Source organism: Aotus nancymaae, unplaced genomic scaffold (assembly GCF_030222135.1).
Source record: "Aotus nancymaae isolate 86718 unplaced genomic scaffold, 86718_ANA_hifiasm-v0.15.2.pri h1tg000028l, whole genome shotgun sequence".
Taxonomy (NCBI): Eukaryota; Metazoa; Chordata; class Mammalia; order Primates; family Aotidae; genus Aotus; species Aotus nancymaae.
In genome coordinates this window covers 6050066-6067004 of record NW_026988441.1, presented here as the reverse complement: position 1 = coordinate 6067004, position 16939 = coordinate 6050066, and the positions used below count along the sequence as shown (strand labels likewise).

General features: G+C 43.5%; 1 protein-coding gene across 1 annotated transcript in view; it reads right to left on the bottom strand.

The window, feature by feature from the left end:
• The window catches only part of SLC6A16 (solute carrier family 6 member 16), a 48876-nt gene that overhangs the window by 13257 nt on the left and 18680 nt on the right, over positions 1-16939 (bottom strand). The window contains exons 2-8 of the mRNA XM_064381056.1: positions 8744-8837; positions 6104-6612; positions 5205-5362; positions 4892-5018; positions 4514-4689; positions 4162-4272; positions 3739-3980 (exon numbers count right to left, since the gene is read on the bottom strand). Coding sequence (XP_064237126.1) covers positions 3739-3980; positions 4162-4272; positions 4514-4689; positions 4892-5018; positions 5205-5362; positions 6104-6612; positions 8744-8837 — 1417 coding nt within the window. The remainder of the gene's footprint in view (positions 1-3738; positions 3981-4161; positions 4273-4513; positions 4690-4891; positions 5019-5204; positions 5363-6103; positions 6613-8743; positions 8838-16939) is intronic.

Here is a 16939-nt window from a genome sequence, read left to right as displayed (position 1 = left end):
CCATCTCAAAAAAAAAGAGGCTGGGCGCGGTGGCTCATGCCTATAATCCCAGCACTTTGGGAGGCCAAGGAGGGTGGATCACGAGGTCAAGAGATCGAGACCATCCTGGTCAACAAGGTGAAACCCGTCTCTACTAAAAATACAAAAATTATCTGGGCATGGTGGTGTGCGCCTGTAGTCCCAGCTACTCGGGAGCTGAGGCAGGAGAATTGCTTGAACCCAGGAGGCAGAGGTTGCAGTGAGCCAAGATCGCACCATTGCACTCCAGCCTGGGTAACAAGAGCGAAACTCTGTCAAAAAAAAAAAAAGAAAGCCCTAGCAAATTGAGTCAAGGAAGGCCATGAAGAGAGGGTTCTCATGCTTATACGCCTGATTAAAAATAACTACAAAAACTACAAAAATTATAACCGTGCATAAAGGCCATTGCAACCTTACACACACACAAAAATACTCCTGCAGAAACATCTGCCCAACAAATGCCTATCCAACCTTGGACTGTTGTCACCTTTGTTATTATCTCTGTAGCCAAGGAAAATTATTTCAAAACAATTATGTTAACCTCTTCATTTTTTCCTTTAAAAACTTTGTCTGCCAGGCATGGTGGTTCACACTTCGGGAGGCTGAGGTGGGCGGATCAACTGAGGTCAGGAGTTCAAGACCAGCCTGACCAACATGGTGAAACCTCATCTCTACTAAAAATATGAACAACTAGCTGGGCGTGGTGGCAGATGCCTGTAATCCCAGCTACTTGGGAGGCTGAGGCAGGAGAATCACTTGAATCTGGGAGGTTCAATGCACTCCACCAGCTGGGAGAAAAGAATTTTAATATGTACAACTGGAAAATGACAACATATCCTGAATATATAAACAACTCAAAGAAAAATATCATCCAATATTTTTTAAATGGGCAAAAATGAACTTGACCACACATTTTGCTAGAGACAATCTAACGGCCAATAAATATATCAAAAGATATGTAACTTTATCAATAACCAGAGAAATACAAATTAAAACCATACAATCCTACCAAATTGGCAAAATTTTTGAACTATGACAATACAAGTATTTGCAAGAGTGACATAATGAGAACTTCCATACATATATTTCATATACATACAATTATAAATTGGCACAAACACTATGGGAAGTAATCTGGCATCATCTGTGAAGTTATAGATATACATGGTAGAGTGAAGAAATACAGCCACAACATTTTGCAGCTCCTTCAATTAAGAGGTAAAGTCTATCTTTTACCTTTGGAATCTGGGATGGCCTTTTATCGTTCTTTCTTTCTTTCTTTTTTTTTAGTTGAGATGGAATTGGTTTCACCATGTTGGTCAGGCTGGTCTCGAACTCCTGACCTCAGGATCCACCCGCCTTGGACTCCCAAAGTGCTGGGATTACAGGCATGAGCCACCATGTCCACCCTGGGGTGGCTTTTTTTTTACTTCCTTCAACCAAGAAATGTAGCGGCAATGGAAGCAATCCTATACTTCCCTTCAAGACACTTTGCTGAGTCTGCCTTTGTGCTCTGTGAGCTGCCATGTGAAGACCAAACTAGCCCCATGGAGAGGCCTCATGGAAGTGAACAGCCCTTGCTGGCTTATGTATGCATATCTAAACAATATAGTAACCGCTATCTTGACTTTTATGTCTACAAACAGCAGTAAATCCAGCCAACACCATTTAAAGAGGAGCAGGGCCGGCCAGGCGCGGTGGCTCACGCCTATAATCCCAGAACTTTGAGAGGCCCGAGGTGGGTGGATCACCTGAGGTCAGGAGTTCACCTGGCCAACATGGTGAAACTCTGTCTCTACTAAAAACACAAAAATTAGCTGGGTGTGGTGGCGAGCACCTGTAATCCCAGCTACTCGGGAAGCTGAAGCAGGAGAATTGCCTGAACTTGGGAGGCAGAGGTTGCAGTGAGCTGAGACCAGGCTACCGCACTCTAGCCCGGGTGACAAGAGTGAAACTCTGTCTCAAAAAAAAAGAGCAGTGCCATCCCTGCTGGGCTTCTCCAGCCAACTCTCCAGCTGAACGCAGCCATGTTAGTGAACCCACACAAGCACAGCAGAACTTTCCAGCCAACCCACAGAATCATAAGATAAATCACTGTTGTTTTGATCCATTTACTTCCAGGGTGATTTGTTACCTAAGAATAGATAACTATGCCTCGACAATCTAACTCATCTATCCCAGAAAAATGTGCACATATGTAGTACATAGGAGCATGCGTAAGAATGTTTACAGCAACACTGTTTCAATGGCATGAAACTGGAAAGACTCCAAATGTCATCAATAGTGGAATGGATTTTTTAAAACTGTGGTATAGTCATATACTGAAATATTATACAGCATTTTAAAAGCACAGATTAAAGTTATACACAGTATGGATAAATATTACAAACATGTTGAATGAGAGAAATAAAGCAGAAAAGTAAGCAAAGAGAATGTATATGTGAGGGAACAGATAACTAAACTATACTGCTTTACGGGAGGCAGAGGTTGCAGTGAGCCGAGATCACGCCACTGCACTCCAGCCTGGGTGACAGCGAGACTCCATCCCAAAAAAAAACAAAACTAACAAACAGAAAAACTGTATTTCTTTATATAAGTGGACAAATTAAACTGTATTGCTTAGCTCTGCATACATAGATGATAAAATATAAAGAAAAACAAAGAACTAATCGCTATTCTGACTTTGATGATGATTAATTCTTTTTTTCCTTATATTCTAACATCTATGTATGCATATCTAAGCAATATAGTAACCACTTTCCTGACTTTTATGATGGTTACCTCTGGGAGGCAGTAAAGAGATTACGATTTGAAAAAGATACATGGAGAGCTCCTAGGGTTATTCTAGTTCTTAATACTGGGGATGTTTACTTCATAGTTCTTTACATTATACATTGTTTTATACATTTTTTGTTTTTTTGCTCGAGGTGAGGTCTCACCCAGCTGGTTTCAAACTCCTCGATTCAAGCAATCCTCCCATGAAATGGCTTAAGCCCATTGTTCATGAAAGCACCAACAAGACACCAGCCACCGTGCCTGGCCTTGTTTTATGCATTTTTCTATATGTATTTAATAGCTCATAATAAAAGGGTTTTTTTTGAAAACACACAAAAAAATACCATTACACTGCCACCAGACTGGAAAAAATTTAAAAGTCCAATCAAGTTTAATCAAGTGTTGTGCAAAAAGTAAAACCAATGAAAGTCTCACACATCCTCGATGGGAGGGTAATGCATCATACCACTTTGAAAAGCAGACAATATATGATAAAACTGAAGGTTAGCATACCCTACTCAGCAATTCCATTCCTAACTATATACTGTCAAGAACTCTTGCACATGTACACATGTATATGCCCAGGCATCTTCTAGAAGAAAATGGTAGTTATTTGTGAGAGTTAAAATTACTGGGAGAGGCTGGGCACGGTGGCTCATGCCTGTAATCCCAGCTCTAAGGGAGGAAGAGGCAGGAGGATAGCTTGAGCCCAGGAGTTCAAGACCTGCCTGACCAATATAGCAAGAGACCCCATTCTCAAAAATTAAAAAAAGAATAAAAAAATAAAGATTACTGGGAGCAATTCAACTCAGGGTGGCCTCCTCTGGAAGGCCCCATCTGACTAGCCCAGACAGAATTAATGGCTCTGTCTCCTGTCCTCACCCATCACTTCTGCTGCCAGTTAGCACAAGGTGGGGGGATGCTCAACTAAGGGGCTGAACTTACCTCTCACAGCAGCGATGTGTGATGACTGTCGCCCAGAAGCCCAGGACACAGAAGTTGAAAGACGTGATAATCACCAAAGTGAGCAGGTTTATCAAGGACACGAGAAAGGCATCACTGAGACAGTTGTTGGACTGGGGCATGTAGGAGGCTAAGGAGGCAACGGAGCCAAGGCCTATGCCTGTGTTAAACAAAACGTGACTCCCTGCTACAGACCACACACTCACATTGTACACGTCTGCTATCTAAAAGAGATAAAAGTACAAGGGGGTTGTAAAAGAAGGAGCAGAGGACAACTACAACAGAAACGTTTCGGGGAGGAGAGAGGGAGATACAGAAAGAAAGAATGGGGAAAGCAAGTTCTAAGAATAGGCAGCTGTGGTGCCCTACAAGGCCTGATGGGGGAGTGAGGAAGACAGATTTCACCTTGGCAACCACCAACTGTTGAAGGCCAAATTTTGCCCCTTCCAGCAGTAGACTCCGGATGAAGAGCCCAATGATGATGAAACAGGAGAGCAGTACCAAGACATATATGACCTGAATAGAGAGTGGGGCATATCAGCAACCATGTACCAGTGGGGGTCAACTAACAGTCAGGAGGGATCAAAAGTTCTGAGTCAGAAATGAGTAGGAGTTAGAAGAAAGCGTTCAGCAAGGCTCAGGGGCCAGTGGGAGTTAAAGGCCAGAGGAGTAAGAAATTAGGAAATCAACAAGTAACAAAGTCAGGTGAGGGCTAAAGCATCTGAGAATTTCAAGGAATCCAACACTGATGGCTCACCTTCCCGGTGGACTTAAGCCCATTGATCATGAAAGCACCAACAAGACACCAGCAAATAAAGAAGGGCAGGACCAGACTGCTGACTGGTGACCCACCATCCTCAATTCTGTCTGAGGCCTTCAACGTCTGCCGGTACCAGAAGTACATGGAGGGTGTTGTCGGTTCACATGCAGGATCTGGGGGGACCTGGCTTTGGACATGCCTGCTAGACAAGGTAACCCCTCCTCTTCTTGTCCTCCCTTTCCTCTTTCCTCCTCCCATTTCTTTTTCCTTCTTCTGTCTTCCTCTTCCTTGTCCCTCCCCATTCCTTTCTCCTCCTCCCAATTCCCTTCTACCTTCCCATTTTTCCCTTCTCCTCTTCTTTCACCTCTTCCTCACCAAAGTCACTAGAGTTCGCCGTTAAGTGACATTTCTCCCATGGAACAGGATACTGGAAGGACTGGCTCATGTAGAAGACGGTCCAGGAATTCATCACATTCAAGTACAAGCCAATGATGAAGCACACCTGGGGGCCAAGGAGGAAGCGGCTGGGGAGGAAGAGCAGGGACAGGAAAGGGGAGGGGACTTGAGAGAGGATTGGGGAACCAAAGGGATTTGACCCATGGAAGTACTCATGGGACACATTTCAGGAAGAGGGTTGGGATGGGGGTGGGGTGTAAAAGTCAGGCCTGGGCAGCCAAGGGCTCCTCACCATGAAGCTGGAATACCCCACACCACCAATCCAGGGGGCAAAGATCTTCCATACACCCACGCTACCCTGACGCATGCTCTGACCAGCTGCCATCTCCAGGAAGAGAAGAGGAACCCCGACTAGGAACAGCATGAAGATGTAGACAGCTACAAAACTGCCTGTGAAGAGGATTCAGGAGAGACTCTGAGAACCATCTCGTCTTTCAATGCCTGGACTGCTTCAGGAGCCCAGGAAAACAGTTTCCCTACCAATGACCTCCCCCAGGGTGACAGGGCTCACCCATTTCTTTTTTTTTTTTCCTTTTGTTTTGAGACAGAGTCTTGCTCTGTCACCCAGGCTAGAGTGCAGTGTGATCTTGGCCCACTGCAACCTCCGCCTCCCTGGTTCATGTGATTCTCCTGCCTCAGCCTCCCAAGTAGCTGGGACTACAGGCACATGCCACTGTGCCCAGGTAATTTTTTTGTATTTTTAGTAAAGACAAGGTTTCACCATGTTAGCCAGGATGGTCTCCATCTCCTGACCATCTCATGATCTGCCCACTTCAGCTTCCCAAAGTGCTGGGATTACAGGCATGAGCCACCACACCTGGCCAGGCTCACCCATTTCTACATCTCTCACAATCCCAAATGTCCAATCCCCTGGCCCCCAATTCCTGGAAGACCCGGTACCTAGTTTCCAGTCCATCTTGGACCGAGGCCTCCAGCTCAGCCATCCCCATGTTCAGATACCCTGAACCTCTACCCCTGTGATTCTAGGTGTCCAGGGACCTGGCACCTATGCTGCTCAGAGTACCAGGTTTTCGGCCTCTACGTATCTCAGAGACATTCGTGTTTAAAGCCTGGCTAGGACTCTGTTTGCTAGCCCCTTGTGGACCCAGGTTTCCTGATCCCCAGACTTACAGCCTCCACTGTTAAGCCACAGGTAGGTAAAGCGCCAGAGATAATCTGGCCTCACAGAGAAGCCCACCTGGGCGAGAATGTACTCAGCTTTGCTGGACCAGAATGGACGGGCATAGAGGACCTCACTCTCTTCCTTCTCTATCATCTGCACCTTCTCATATATGGGTTTCTGCTTCAGGACTGAGGCAGGCGCCACCTCTGGTATAGAAATTGGCTTGGGCTGACCGGTCCTGGCCTGAGCCTCCATAGCATGGGTTTTCCAGGCCTCAGCATTTGCAATCCGGGTCGCTGAAACTTGGGCCTCTGAAGTCCAAGATGGTGCATCCCAGGTCACCGGACCCTTGTCTTCCCATGTTTGACTTCCTGAGCCACTGTCAGAAATGACTGTGTCAGTCAATGAGGTGTTTGCCAGTGAGGATGTCGAAGGCTGGGTCTCTGTCTTCATCACAGACAGACTCTCTGGGGCAGCTCCAGCTTCTGCAAAGGAGGGTTCGTCTTCCTGAAAAGACCTTAAGGACACCAAAACCCGTAGATTTTAGATTTAGAGATTTCAGATTTTAGATTTAGAGTCAAGTAATTACCGAGTTCCAAAATAATTCTCAACCTCTCCTTAAAGCAAACTTCATTTCTATCCCAACCACTGACATTCAAAGCACAAAAAAAATCTCTTGTTTAAGTTTCACTTCTTAGAAATGACTTTGAGCAGTGGCTCATGCCTGTAATCTCAGTACTTTGGGAGGCTGAGGTGGGCAGATCACCTGAGGTCAGGAGTTGGAGACCAGCCTGGCCAAAATGGCAAAACCCCGTCTCTACTAAAAATACAAAAATTAGCTGGGTGTGGTGGTGTGCACCTTCAATCCCAGCTACTCAGGAGGCTGAGGTAGGAGAACTGCTTGAATCCAGGAGGCGGAGGTTGCAGTGAGCTGAGATCAGGCCATCGCATTCCAGCCTGGGAAGCAGAGCAAGACTCCATGTCAAAAAAAAAAGAAAGAAAGAAAATAAATGCTTTCATGCAAGGGATAGGGAGAGAGAGAGACCAACCAAGAGTCAGGAATCCCTGAAAACAAAGGATATTTTTTCTTTTATTGTTTTCATATAGAGTCTCACTCTGTCGCCCAGGCCCCAGTGCAGTGGTGCGATCCCGGCTCACTGCAACCTCTGCTTCCCAGGTTCAAGCAATTCTCCTGCCTCAGCCTCCTGAGTAGCTGGACTTACGGGCACACACCACCATGCCCAGCTAATTTTTGTATTTTTAGTAGAGACAGGGTTTCACCATGTTGGCCAGGATGGTCTCAAACTCTTGACCTCAAGTGATTCACCGACATCAGTCTCTCAAAGTGCTGGGATTACAGGTATGAGCCACTGCACCCAGCCTGAAATCAAAGGACTTCTAAGAACACTGAGGTACTATTTGCAGAGGGCTTCCAAATTAAAGAAAAATCTAATTTAATACTAAATCTGCCTTGTAACCTTAGAAAAGTTACTGTACCTTACTGAGCTTTCTAATCTGTACAACACTCAGATAGCTGGGCACAGTGGCTCACGCCTGTAATCCCAACACTTTGGGAGGCCGAGGCAGGAAAATCACCTGAGGTTGGGAGTTCGAGACCAGCCTGACTAACATGGAGAAATCCCATCTCCACTAAAAATACAAAATTAGCCAGACGTGGTGGCACATGCCTGAAATCCCAGCTACTCAGGAAGCTGAGGCAGGAGAATCACTTGAACCTGGGAGGTGAAGGTTGCAGTGAGCTGAGATTGCACCATTGCACTCCAGCCTGGCCAATAAGAGCAAAACTCCAATGGGAAAAAAAAAACAAGACACTCAGATCTCTGCTCAAATACAGCCTCACCAGAGATGCCTTCCCTGTCCTCCTATCTTTTTTTTTTTTTTTTTTTTGAGACGGAGTTGCTCTGTAGCCCAGGCTGGAGTGCAGTGGCACAATTTCAGTTCAATGCAAACTCCGCCTCCCAGGTCCTGGTTCAATCAATTCTCCTGCCTCAGCCTCCTGAGTAGCTGGGATTACAGGAATGCGCCACCATACCCAGCTAATACGGGCTTTCACCATGCTGGCCAGGCTGGTCTTGAACTCCTGACCTCATGATCCATCCACCTCAGCCTCCCAAAGTGTTGGGATCACAGGCATGAGCAACTGTGCACAGCCAGCCCTGTCCCCCTATCTAAAATAGTGCCTGCCTACCCACTATTCTCTTTTTTTTTTTTTGAGACAGAGTTTCACTCTTGTTACCCAGGCTGGAGTGCAATGGCGCGATCTCGGCTCACCGCAACCTCCGCCTCCTGGGTTCAGGCAATTCTCCTGCCTCAGCCTCCTGAGTAGCTGGGATTACAGGCACGCGCCACCATGCTCAACTAATTTTTTGTATTTTTAGTAGAGACGGGGTTTCACCATGTTCACCAGGATGGTCTCGATCTCTTGACCTCGTGATCCACCCGCCTCGACCTCCCAAAGTGCTGGGATTACAGGCGTGAGCCACCGCGCCTGGCCCCACTCTTCTCTTTACTTTCCTTCATGGTATGTCTGGTCTCCTGATTTTATTATCTATTTATTGTTAATTTATTCATTGTCCAGCTCTGCCTACTGCTCTATCTCCAGCAAAAGAATGGTAATGGTGTTCTACCTTGTATCTGGGGCTATTCTCCTTGCTCTCCAAGTTCCCGCCATTCTGAACGTCTGCTGGCTCTTCAAATACAAGAGAACGGGCAAGGAGTATGCTGATAAAATAAAAAAGTTCAGTGAAAGAGAGGAAGAGAGAGGGAAAACTGGAGTCTTCTTTCAGAGGGGGAAGGAGCATGCTTTTCAAAAGCAGAGGCAGTAGGTGGGCGCCAAGGCAGCACTGGCACATTTGGGTCACCTGGATAACCGCTTGTGAGACACAGCTTCCAGAGAGCTCTGTGTTACTCAAGAAAATGCTTAAACTTCAATGACAGGTTAAAAACATAAAAGTAAGACACAAATTTCTACCTTTAGTTCTAGAAATTTAAAAATGCAATGAAAGGCTGAAAGGAAATACATCAATATATAGAAGATGATCAGGCCAGGCGCAGTGGCTCACACCTGTAATCCCAGCTACTCAGGAGCTGAGGAGGGAGGATCACTTCAACACAGGAGGCACAGGTTGCAATGAGTCAAGATCATGCCACTGCATTCCAGCCTGGGCAACCTTGTCTCAAAAAAAAGATGACGATGGCTGCAAATATGTTTATATCCTTCTCCCTCCTTTTACATTAAAAATTTTTTTTTTTTTGAGACGGAGTTTCACTCTTGTTACCCAGGCTGGAGTGCAATGGCGTGATCTCGGCTCACCGCAACCTCTGCCTCCTGGGTTCAGGCAATTCTCCTGCCTCAGCCTCCTGAGTAGCTGGGATTACAGGCACGCCACCATGCCCAACTAATTTTTATTTATTTATTATTATTATTATTATTTATTTTATTTTTTTTTTGAGACAGAGTTTCGCTCTTGTTACCCAGGCTGGAGTGCAATGGCGCGATCTCGGCTCACCGCAATCTCCGCCTCCTGGGTTCAGGCAATTCTCCTGCCTCAGTCTCCTGAGTAGCTGGGATTACAGGCACGCGCCACCATGCCCAGCTAATTTTTTGTATTTTTAGTAGAGACGGGGTTTCACCATGTTGACCAGGATAGTCTCGATCGCTTGACCTCGTGATCCACCCGCCTCGGCCCCAACTAATTTTTTGTATTAGTAGAGACGGGGTTTCACCATGTTGACCAGGATGGTCTCGATCTCTTGACCTCGTGATCCACCCGCCTCGGCCTCCCAAAGTGCTGGGATTACAGGCTTGAGCCACTGCGCCTGGCCAACATTAAAATTTTTTAAATCTTGTATTACTTTTTCTTCAGACACAGGGTCTCACTCTGTCACCCAGGCTGGAACACAGTGACATGATCCATATAGTTCACTGCAGACTTGAACTCCTGGGTTCAAAGGATGGATCCTCTCACCTTATCCTCCCAAGTACCTAGGACTATCGGCATGTGGTACCATACTCAGCTAATTTTTAAGTTTTGGCCAGGCAAGGTGGCTCATGCCTGTAATCCCAGCACTTTGGGAGGCCGAGGCAGGCGGATTACAAGGTTAGGAGTTTGAGATCAGCCTGGCCAACATATTGAAACCCCGTCTCTACTAAATAATACAGACAATTAGCCAGGCGTGGTGGCACGTGCCTGTAATCTCAGCTACTCGGGAGGCTGAGGCGGGAGAATTGCTTGAACCTGGGAGGCAGATGCTGCAGTGAGCTGAGATTGCACCACTGCACTCCAGCCCAGGCAACAGAGCATGATACTGCCTCAAAAAAGAATAGGTTTCTTCGAGATGGGAGTCTCACTATGTTGCTTAGCTGGCCTCGAACTCCTATGCTTAAGTGATTCTCCTGCCTCAGCCTCCAGAGTAGCTGGCATTACAAGCACAAGCCACCATTCCCTGCTTGCCTGTATTACTTTAATAATCAAGAAAAATATGGCCAGGCACGGTGGCTCATGCCTGTAATCTCAGAACTTTGGGAGGCCAAGGCAGGTGGTTCGCTTGAGCTCAGGAGTTTGAGACCAGCCTGGTCAACATGGTGAAACCCCATCTCTACTAAAACTACAAATAAAATAAAATAAAATAGCCAGGCATGATGGCAGACACCTGTAATCCCAGCTACTAGGAAGACTGACACAGGAGAATCACTTGAACTGGGAGATAGAGGTTGCAGTGAGCCAAGATCGTGCCACTATACTCCAGCCTAGATGATAGAGTGAAAGTCTGTCTCAAAAAATAATAATAATCAAGAAAAATAGGCCAGGCACAGTGTCTCACGACTATAATCCCAGCAGTTTGGAAGGCTGAGGCGGGTGGATCATGAGGCCAGGAATTCAAGATCAGCCTGGCCAACATGGTGAAACCGTCTCTACTAAATATACAAAAATTAGCTGGCGTTGTGATGCATGCCTGTAACCCCAGCTACTCAGGAGGCTGAGGCGGGAGAATTGCTTGAACCAGGGAGGCAGAGGTTGCAGTGAGCTGAGATCATGCCACTGCATTCCAGCCTGGGAGACACAGCAAGACTCCATCTCAAATATACATAGATAGATAGATAGATAGATAGATAGATAGATAGATAGATAAGTAAAAATAAAAAGATCATAATAGACACAGAAATCCAGTTGAAGGGCTGGGCACAGTGGCTCACACCTGTAATCTCAGCACTTTGGGAGGCCAAGCCAGGCCGATCACTTGAGGTCGGGAGTTCAAGACCAGCCTGACCAACATGGAGAAATCTTGTCTCTACTGAAAATACAAAATTCACCAGGCATGGTGGTGCGTGCCTGTAATCCCAGCTCCTCGGGAGGCTGAGGCAGGAGAATCGCTTGAATCCAGGAGGCAGAGGTTGCGGTGAGCCAAGATCACGCCATCGCACTCCAGCCTGGGAAACAAGAGTGAAAACTCCATCTCAAAAAAATGAAATCTTGAAGGAGCTCTCATGAGCCAAATCTGAACAAATCAGAACATCAAAATAAATAATAATAGTAACAGATGAGAACCAACAGACTAAAAGAAGAATCTATGAATCCACAGAGATACAACTCAGAAAAAAGAAAACCTCTTCCTTATAGTAGAATACAAACTAATAAATATATGGAATGATGAGTAAGAATGTCACTGCTTATCACATGAATTTGAATGTAATTGTATTCTATCTATTAGAATACAAACTAATAAATGTACAAGGAATGATGAATTAGAATGTCATTGCTAATCAAGTTGTACACATTAATAATGTACAGTTTTTTACATGTCAATCATACCTCAGTAAAGATGTCCTTTTAAAAAATCAGTTTGGAAACTAGCAGAGTAATAACTTATTCACAAAAGAATCACCAATGGTTGCTAACACACTATGATGAAAATTTGATGGGGACAGGATAATTGCATGGTATTACTGTATCTCCCCATAAGGTATTCCCCAAAAAAGCCAGAAAAATAATATCTTTAGAGTGTTACACACCACCTTAACCAAGTAATAAAAGTCAACTGACATCATATAACTCCTGATATAAGGCATTAAGAACACAACATCAGGCCGGGCGTGGTGGCTCATGCCTATAATCCAAGCACTTTGGAGGTCAAGGCGGGCAGATCACCTGAGGTTGGGAGTTCAAGACCAGCCTGACCAACATGGTGAAACCCCGTCTTAAAAAAAAAAAAAAAAAAAAGGAACGTAACATCGAGTTTCTGTGGTATTGCTGCCAAAAATGTATAACAAGGCGGGGCACGGTGGCTTATGCCCGTAATCCCAGCACTTTGGGAGGCCGAGGTGGGTGGATCAACTGAGGTCAGGAGTTGGAGACCAGTCTGACCAATATGGTGAAATCCCGCCTCTAAAAAAAAAAAAAATGTATAACAAAACTCCAGTTGTGAGGGAACATCAGAAAACAAATCTAAATTGAAGTACATTCTGTAAAATAGCTGGCCTGTGCTCAGTAAAAATGTCAAAATCATGAAGACAACAAAAGATGGAAGTGTTGGAAGTCTGAAATTATGTCAAAATTTTTTAAATTTTTTAAACTTCCAAGCGCCTGCCACTCCTACAATTCACCATCAAAACAAAAGGAAATTTCTTCCAAGAAAGACAGCCACATGAACACTGACCTCCAAACTTACCCACAATCTCCCCTACCCAACAGAAAAACAAATGATTTTAAAATATGACAGATATGGGGATATCTGCATCATTTCTGAAAAATAGGTTCCATCCTTATGTCAAAAACAGAGAAGCTTCTGCTACATAAACAAGAAATAGGACCAAACTGTAATCACTGAAGAGTCAGTTCACAACTTTTTTTCCTGGTGAAGTGGTCTAATGTTTCAGGACATAAGTGAATACTTCCCCAGCAACCTGTGGGAAATAAAACGAATCACTTGCCAAAGACCTTCTGCTCCAGTGAACCAACGGCTTCCAGAAGCTGTATGCCAGAATACACAACAACATGTAAGCCACTCCAAAGAGAAAAGCAATGAGTTGATGAGCGTCTCCCAGAGACAAACTGCTTCCATAACATTAAGAGAGAAGCTAGAAACCATGCAGGGGAGAAAAGGCTGAAGAAAGAATTAGGTACAAAAATCCAACTAGTGGGCAGGAGAACAACACTGGAATGGAGGTAATATGAGGAAATAGTATCATCATGTTAGATGCCTTGGAGTAAGTACAAATAATGGCTGATCAGTAGAGAAATCCACATCCTCTTTCCAAAGGGCCTGTTTTACTATCATTTAAAACTTGAGGCCAGGCACAGTGGCTCATGCCTGTTATCTAGACCTTTGGGAGGCCGAGGTGGGTGGATTACCTGAGGTCAGGAGTTGGAGACCAGCCTGGCCAACATGGTGAAACACCATCTCTACTAAAAATACAAAAATGAGCCATATGTGGTGTAATCCCAGCTACACAGGAGGCTGAGACAGGAGAATTGCTTGAACCCAGGAGGCAGAAGTTGCAGTGAGCCGAGACCACACCATTGCACTCCAGCCTGGACAACAGGAATGAAACTCCATCTCAAAAAAAAACACAAAACTTGAGTCATACCATGAGGACCAAAAAAAAGTGAATCATACACATTTTCATTTTAAACTTTTTGTTAAACTTTTGTAATAGTCAAGAAAAAAAGGTGTATGGAAGACAAAAGAAACTCTACATACAGACAAATTTTTATAAAAGACCTTAAAACAACTGCAAGAAAAATACAGAGTATCTGCAAAGAAGAGACAGACAGATGACTTCTCAAAATCAAAAATGGAAGCCACAAGACAGTGGTAGTATATGATCAACAGGTTGGAAAAAAAAAAAAAGAACTTCAAACCCTCAAAATAAATATCTTTTTAAATGAGAGTAAAATACATATAGATTACAACAGATGAAAAGAATTTTTGAGATAGGGTCTCATTTTGTCCCCCAGGCTGGACTACAGTGGTGCCATCACAGCTCACTGCAGCCTCAAACTCCCAGGCTCAACTGAATTTCCCAACTCAACATCCTGAGTATCTGGGACCACAGACACACACCACCATGCCCAGCTAGGCTTTTTCATAATTTTTTTTCTTTTTTTTTTTTTTAGAGATGGTATTTTGCCATGTTGCCTGGGCTGGTCTCAAACTCCTGGGCTCAAGCAATCCACTTGCCTCAGCCTCTCAAAGTGCTCAGATTACAGGCTGAGCCACCATGCACAGCCAAGATGAAAATTTTTAAAGACAGTTGCCAACAGATTTTCATTAAAGGAAATTCTGAAATAAGTGTTTCAGGCCTCAGAAAAGTAATCCCAGACAGGAGGGTTTTTTTGTTTGTTTGTTTGTTTGTTTGTTTTTGAGACAGAGTTTCGCTCTTGTTACCCAGGCTGGAGTACAACGGCGTGATTTCGGCTCACCACAACCTCTGCCTCCTGGGTTCAGGCAATTCTCCTGTCTCAGCCTCCTGAGTAGCTGGGACTACAGGTACGCGCCACCATGCCCAGCTAATTTTTTGTATTTTTAGTAGCGACGGGGTTTCACCATGTTGACCAGGATGATCTCGATCTCTTGACCTCGTGATCCACCCGCCTCGGCCCCCCTCCAAAGTGCTGGGATTACAGGCGTGAGCCACCGCGCCAGGCGATAGGAGGTTTAAGAAAAAGGAGGGATAAAGTATTTTTAAAAAGATAAATATGTATGAACATCTGAATGAAAAATGTCTATATAAAACAAAATAATAATGTCCTGGGAGATTGAAAAGTAAAAGTAAAAAGCATCAAAACAATATCATATAAGTTGGAGAAAAGTAAATAGAATTCAAATATTCTAAATTCTTCATGTCTTATGAGAGAAGGGGAAACCTCAGACTTCAATAAGTTAAGTATGCATTATTTAAGTTATAAGGTGACCACTAAATGAATACAAACAGAATGTAAAATCTTATGGCTATTAAGTGGGAGAAAAAATATAATACTAAAAAAAAAATCAGTATTAAAAAAAAAAAAAACCTGTCAACCAAGAATGCTATATCCGACAATCCTATCCTTCAAAAATGAGAGAGAGCTAGGTGTGGTGGCTCATGCATGTAATCCCAGCACTTTGAGAGGCCAAGACAGGTGGATCACTTGAGGTTAGGAGTTTGAGACCAGTCTGGCCAACATAGTGAAACCCTGTTCTAACAAAAATACAAAAATTAGCCAGGCATGGTGGTAGGTGCCTGAAATCCCAGCTACTTGGAAGACTGAGGCAGGAGAATCACTTGAACCTGGAAGGCAGAGGTTGCAGTGAGCCGAGATCATGCCACTGCACTCCAGCCCAGGCAACAGAGCAAGACTCCATATAAAAAAAAAAAAAAGAGGGAGATAGAAACTTTCTCAGACAAACAAAAGCCGAGGGAATGGATTATCACTAGACCTGCCTTACAAGAAATGTAATAGGGGTGCTTCAAGCTGAAGGAAAAGGTTGCTAAGTAGGCAACAAGAAAATATACAGCTTAGTGGTAAACATAAATATATAGTCAAACTCGGAACACTCATTAATGTTGTTCTGAGTAATGGTGGTGTGAAAACCAATTATATTTCCAGTATAAAGTTTAAAAGACAAAACTATTAAAAACAATTAAAACTACAATAATTTCTTAAGAGGGACAAACTATAAAAGATACTAAATATGTCATCAAAATTAAATTGTGGGTCTAGGGAGTAAAAGCACAGGGTTTGTGCAAGTGATCAAAGTTAAGTAGTAATCAATTTAAAATAACCTGTTATTAGCAGATGTTTTATATAAGCTTGACGGTAACTACAAAGCAAAAAACTCTTAGTAGAAATGATTCAAAGCATACCGCTAAAGAAAATCAATATAATTAGTCATATTGACATTATAATAAAGAAAAATATCATCATCTCAAGAGATACAGGAAAAACATTTCATAAAGTGCAACATACAATAATGATTTAAAGAAGAAAACTTTTAGCAAACTAGGAATAATTTTCCTAATCTGATAAATGGTGTCTATCAAAAAAAGAACATAATAGTGAACATATGCTTAAACATAGTCATATACTTCATAGTGAAATGAAGAAAGCTTTCTTTTTGAAATCAAGAACAATCAATGAAACCAGCTATCAGCACTTGCTTCCCCTTGCATTAAATAGTTTAGACAGTACAGTAAAGCAAGGGGAATAAAAGACAAAGGTTAGATAAAACAAAACCCACTATTCACAGATGATATAGTTATGTGAAAGATCCAAAATACCACAGATTAATTATTTAAATTAATAAGATATTTACAAAGATTGTTGGATGAAAACAGCAATAAGTGAAAAGTAATTATATGTTTATGTTTGCAACACATAATTAGAAAATACAATTTAAAGATACCACTTATAAAATAATTTTGTAATATAGAGTAAAATCCTGGGGAGGTAATGGCAATAATGGCACCATCGTTTTAAAATCTTGCCAAATACCCACATGAAAACAAGTAGTTCTACTAGATTGCAAGCCCAAAATCCATGGAAAATGTTTAAAATATCAAAATAAATCCCAAAATACAAGTCTATGGGAACAAACCACCAAGAGCCACAGACTTGTATAGAATTAGCATCTGTGTGGGAGGAAGTAAAGGAACAAAAGAGCATCTGACAGACCTGAGGGGGAAACATACTCTCCAAATAATCAACAGGTACTCACCAGAAACCATGGAAAGCCTATTAGAGAACAGCACCTTAAACTAGGAGATGTCTTGCCTAATCCAATAACGGTTGAGTGCACGGAGTCTACAATAGAAACTGAAGGGACCAGGGCAGTTTAGATTC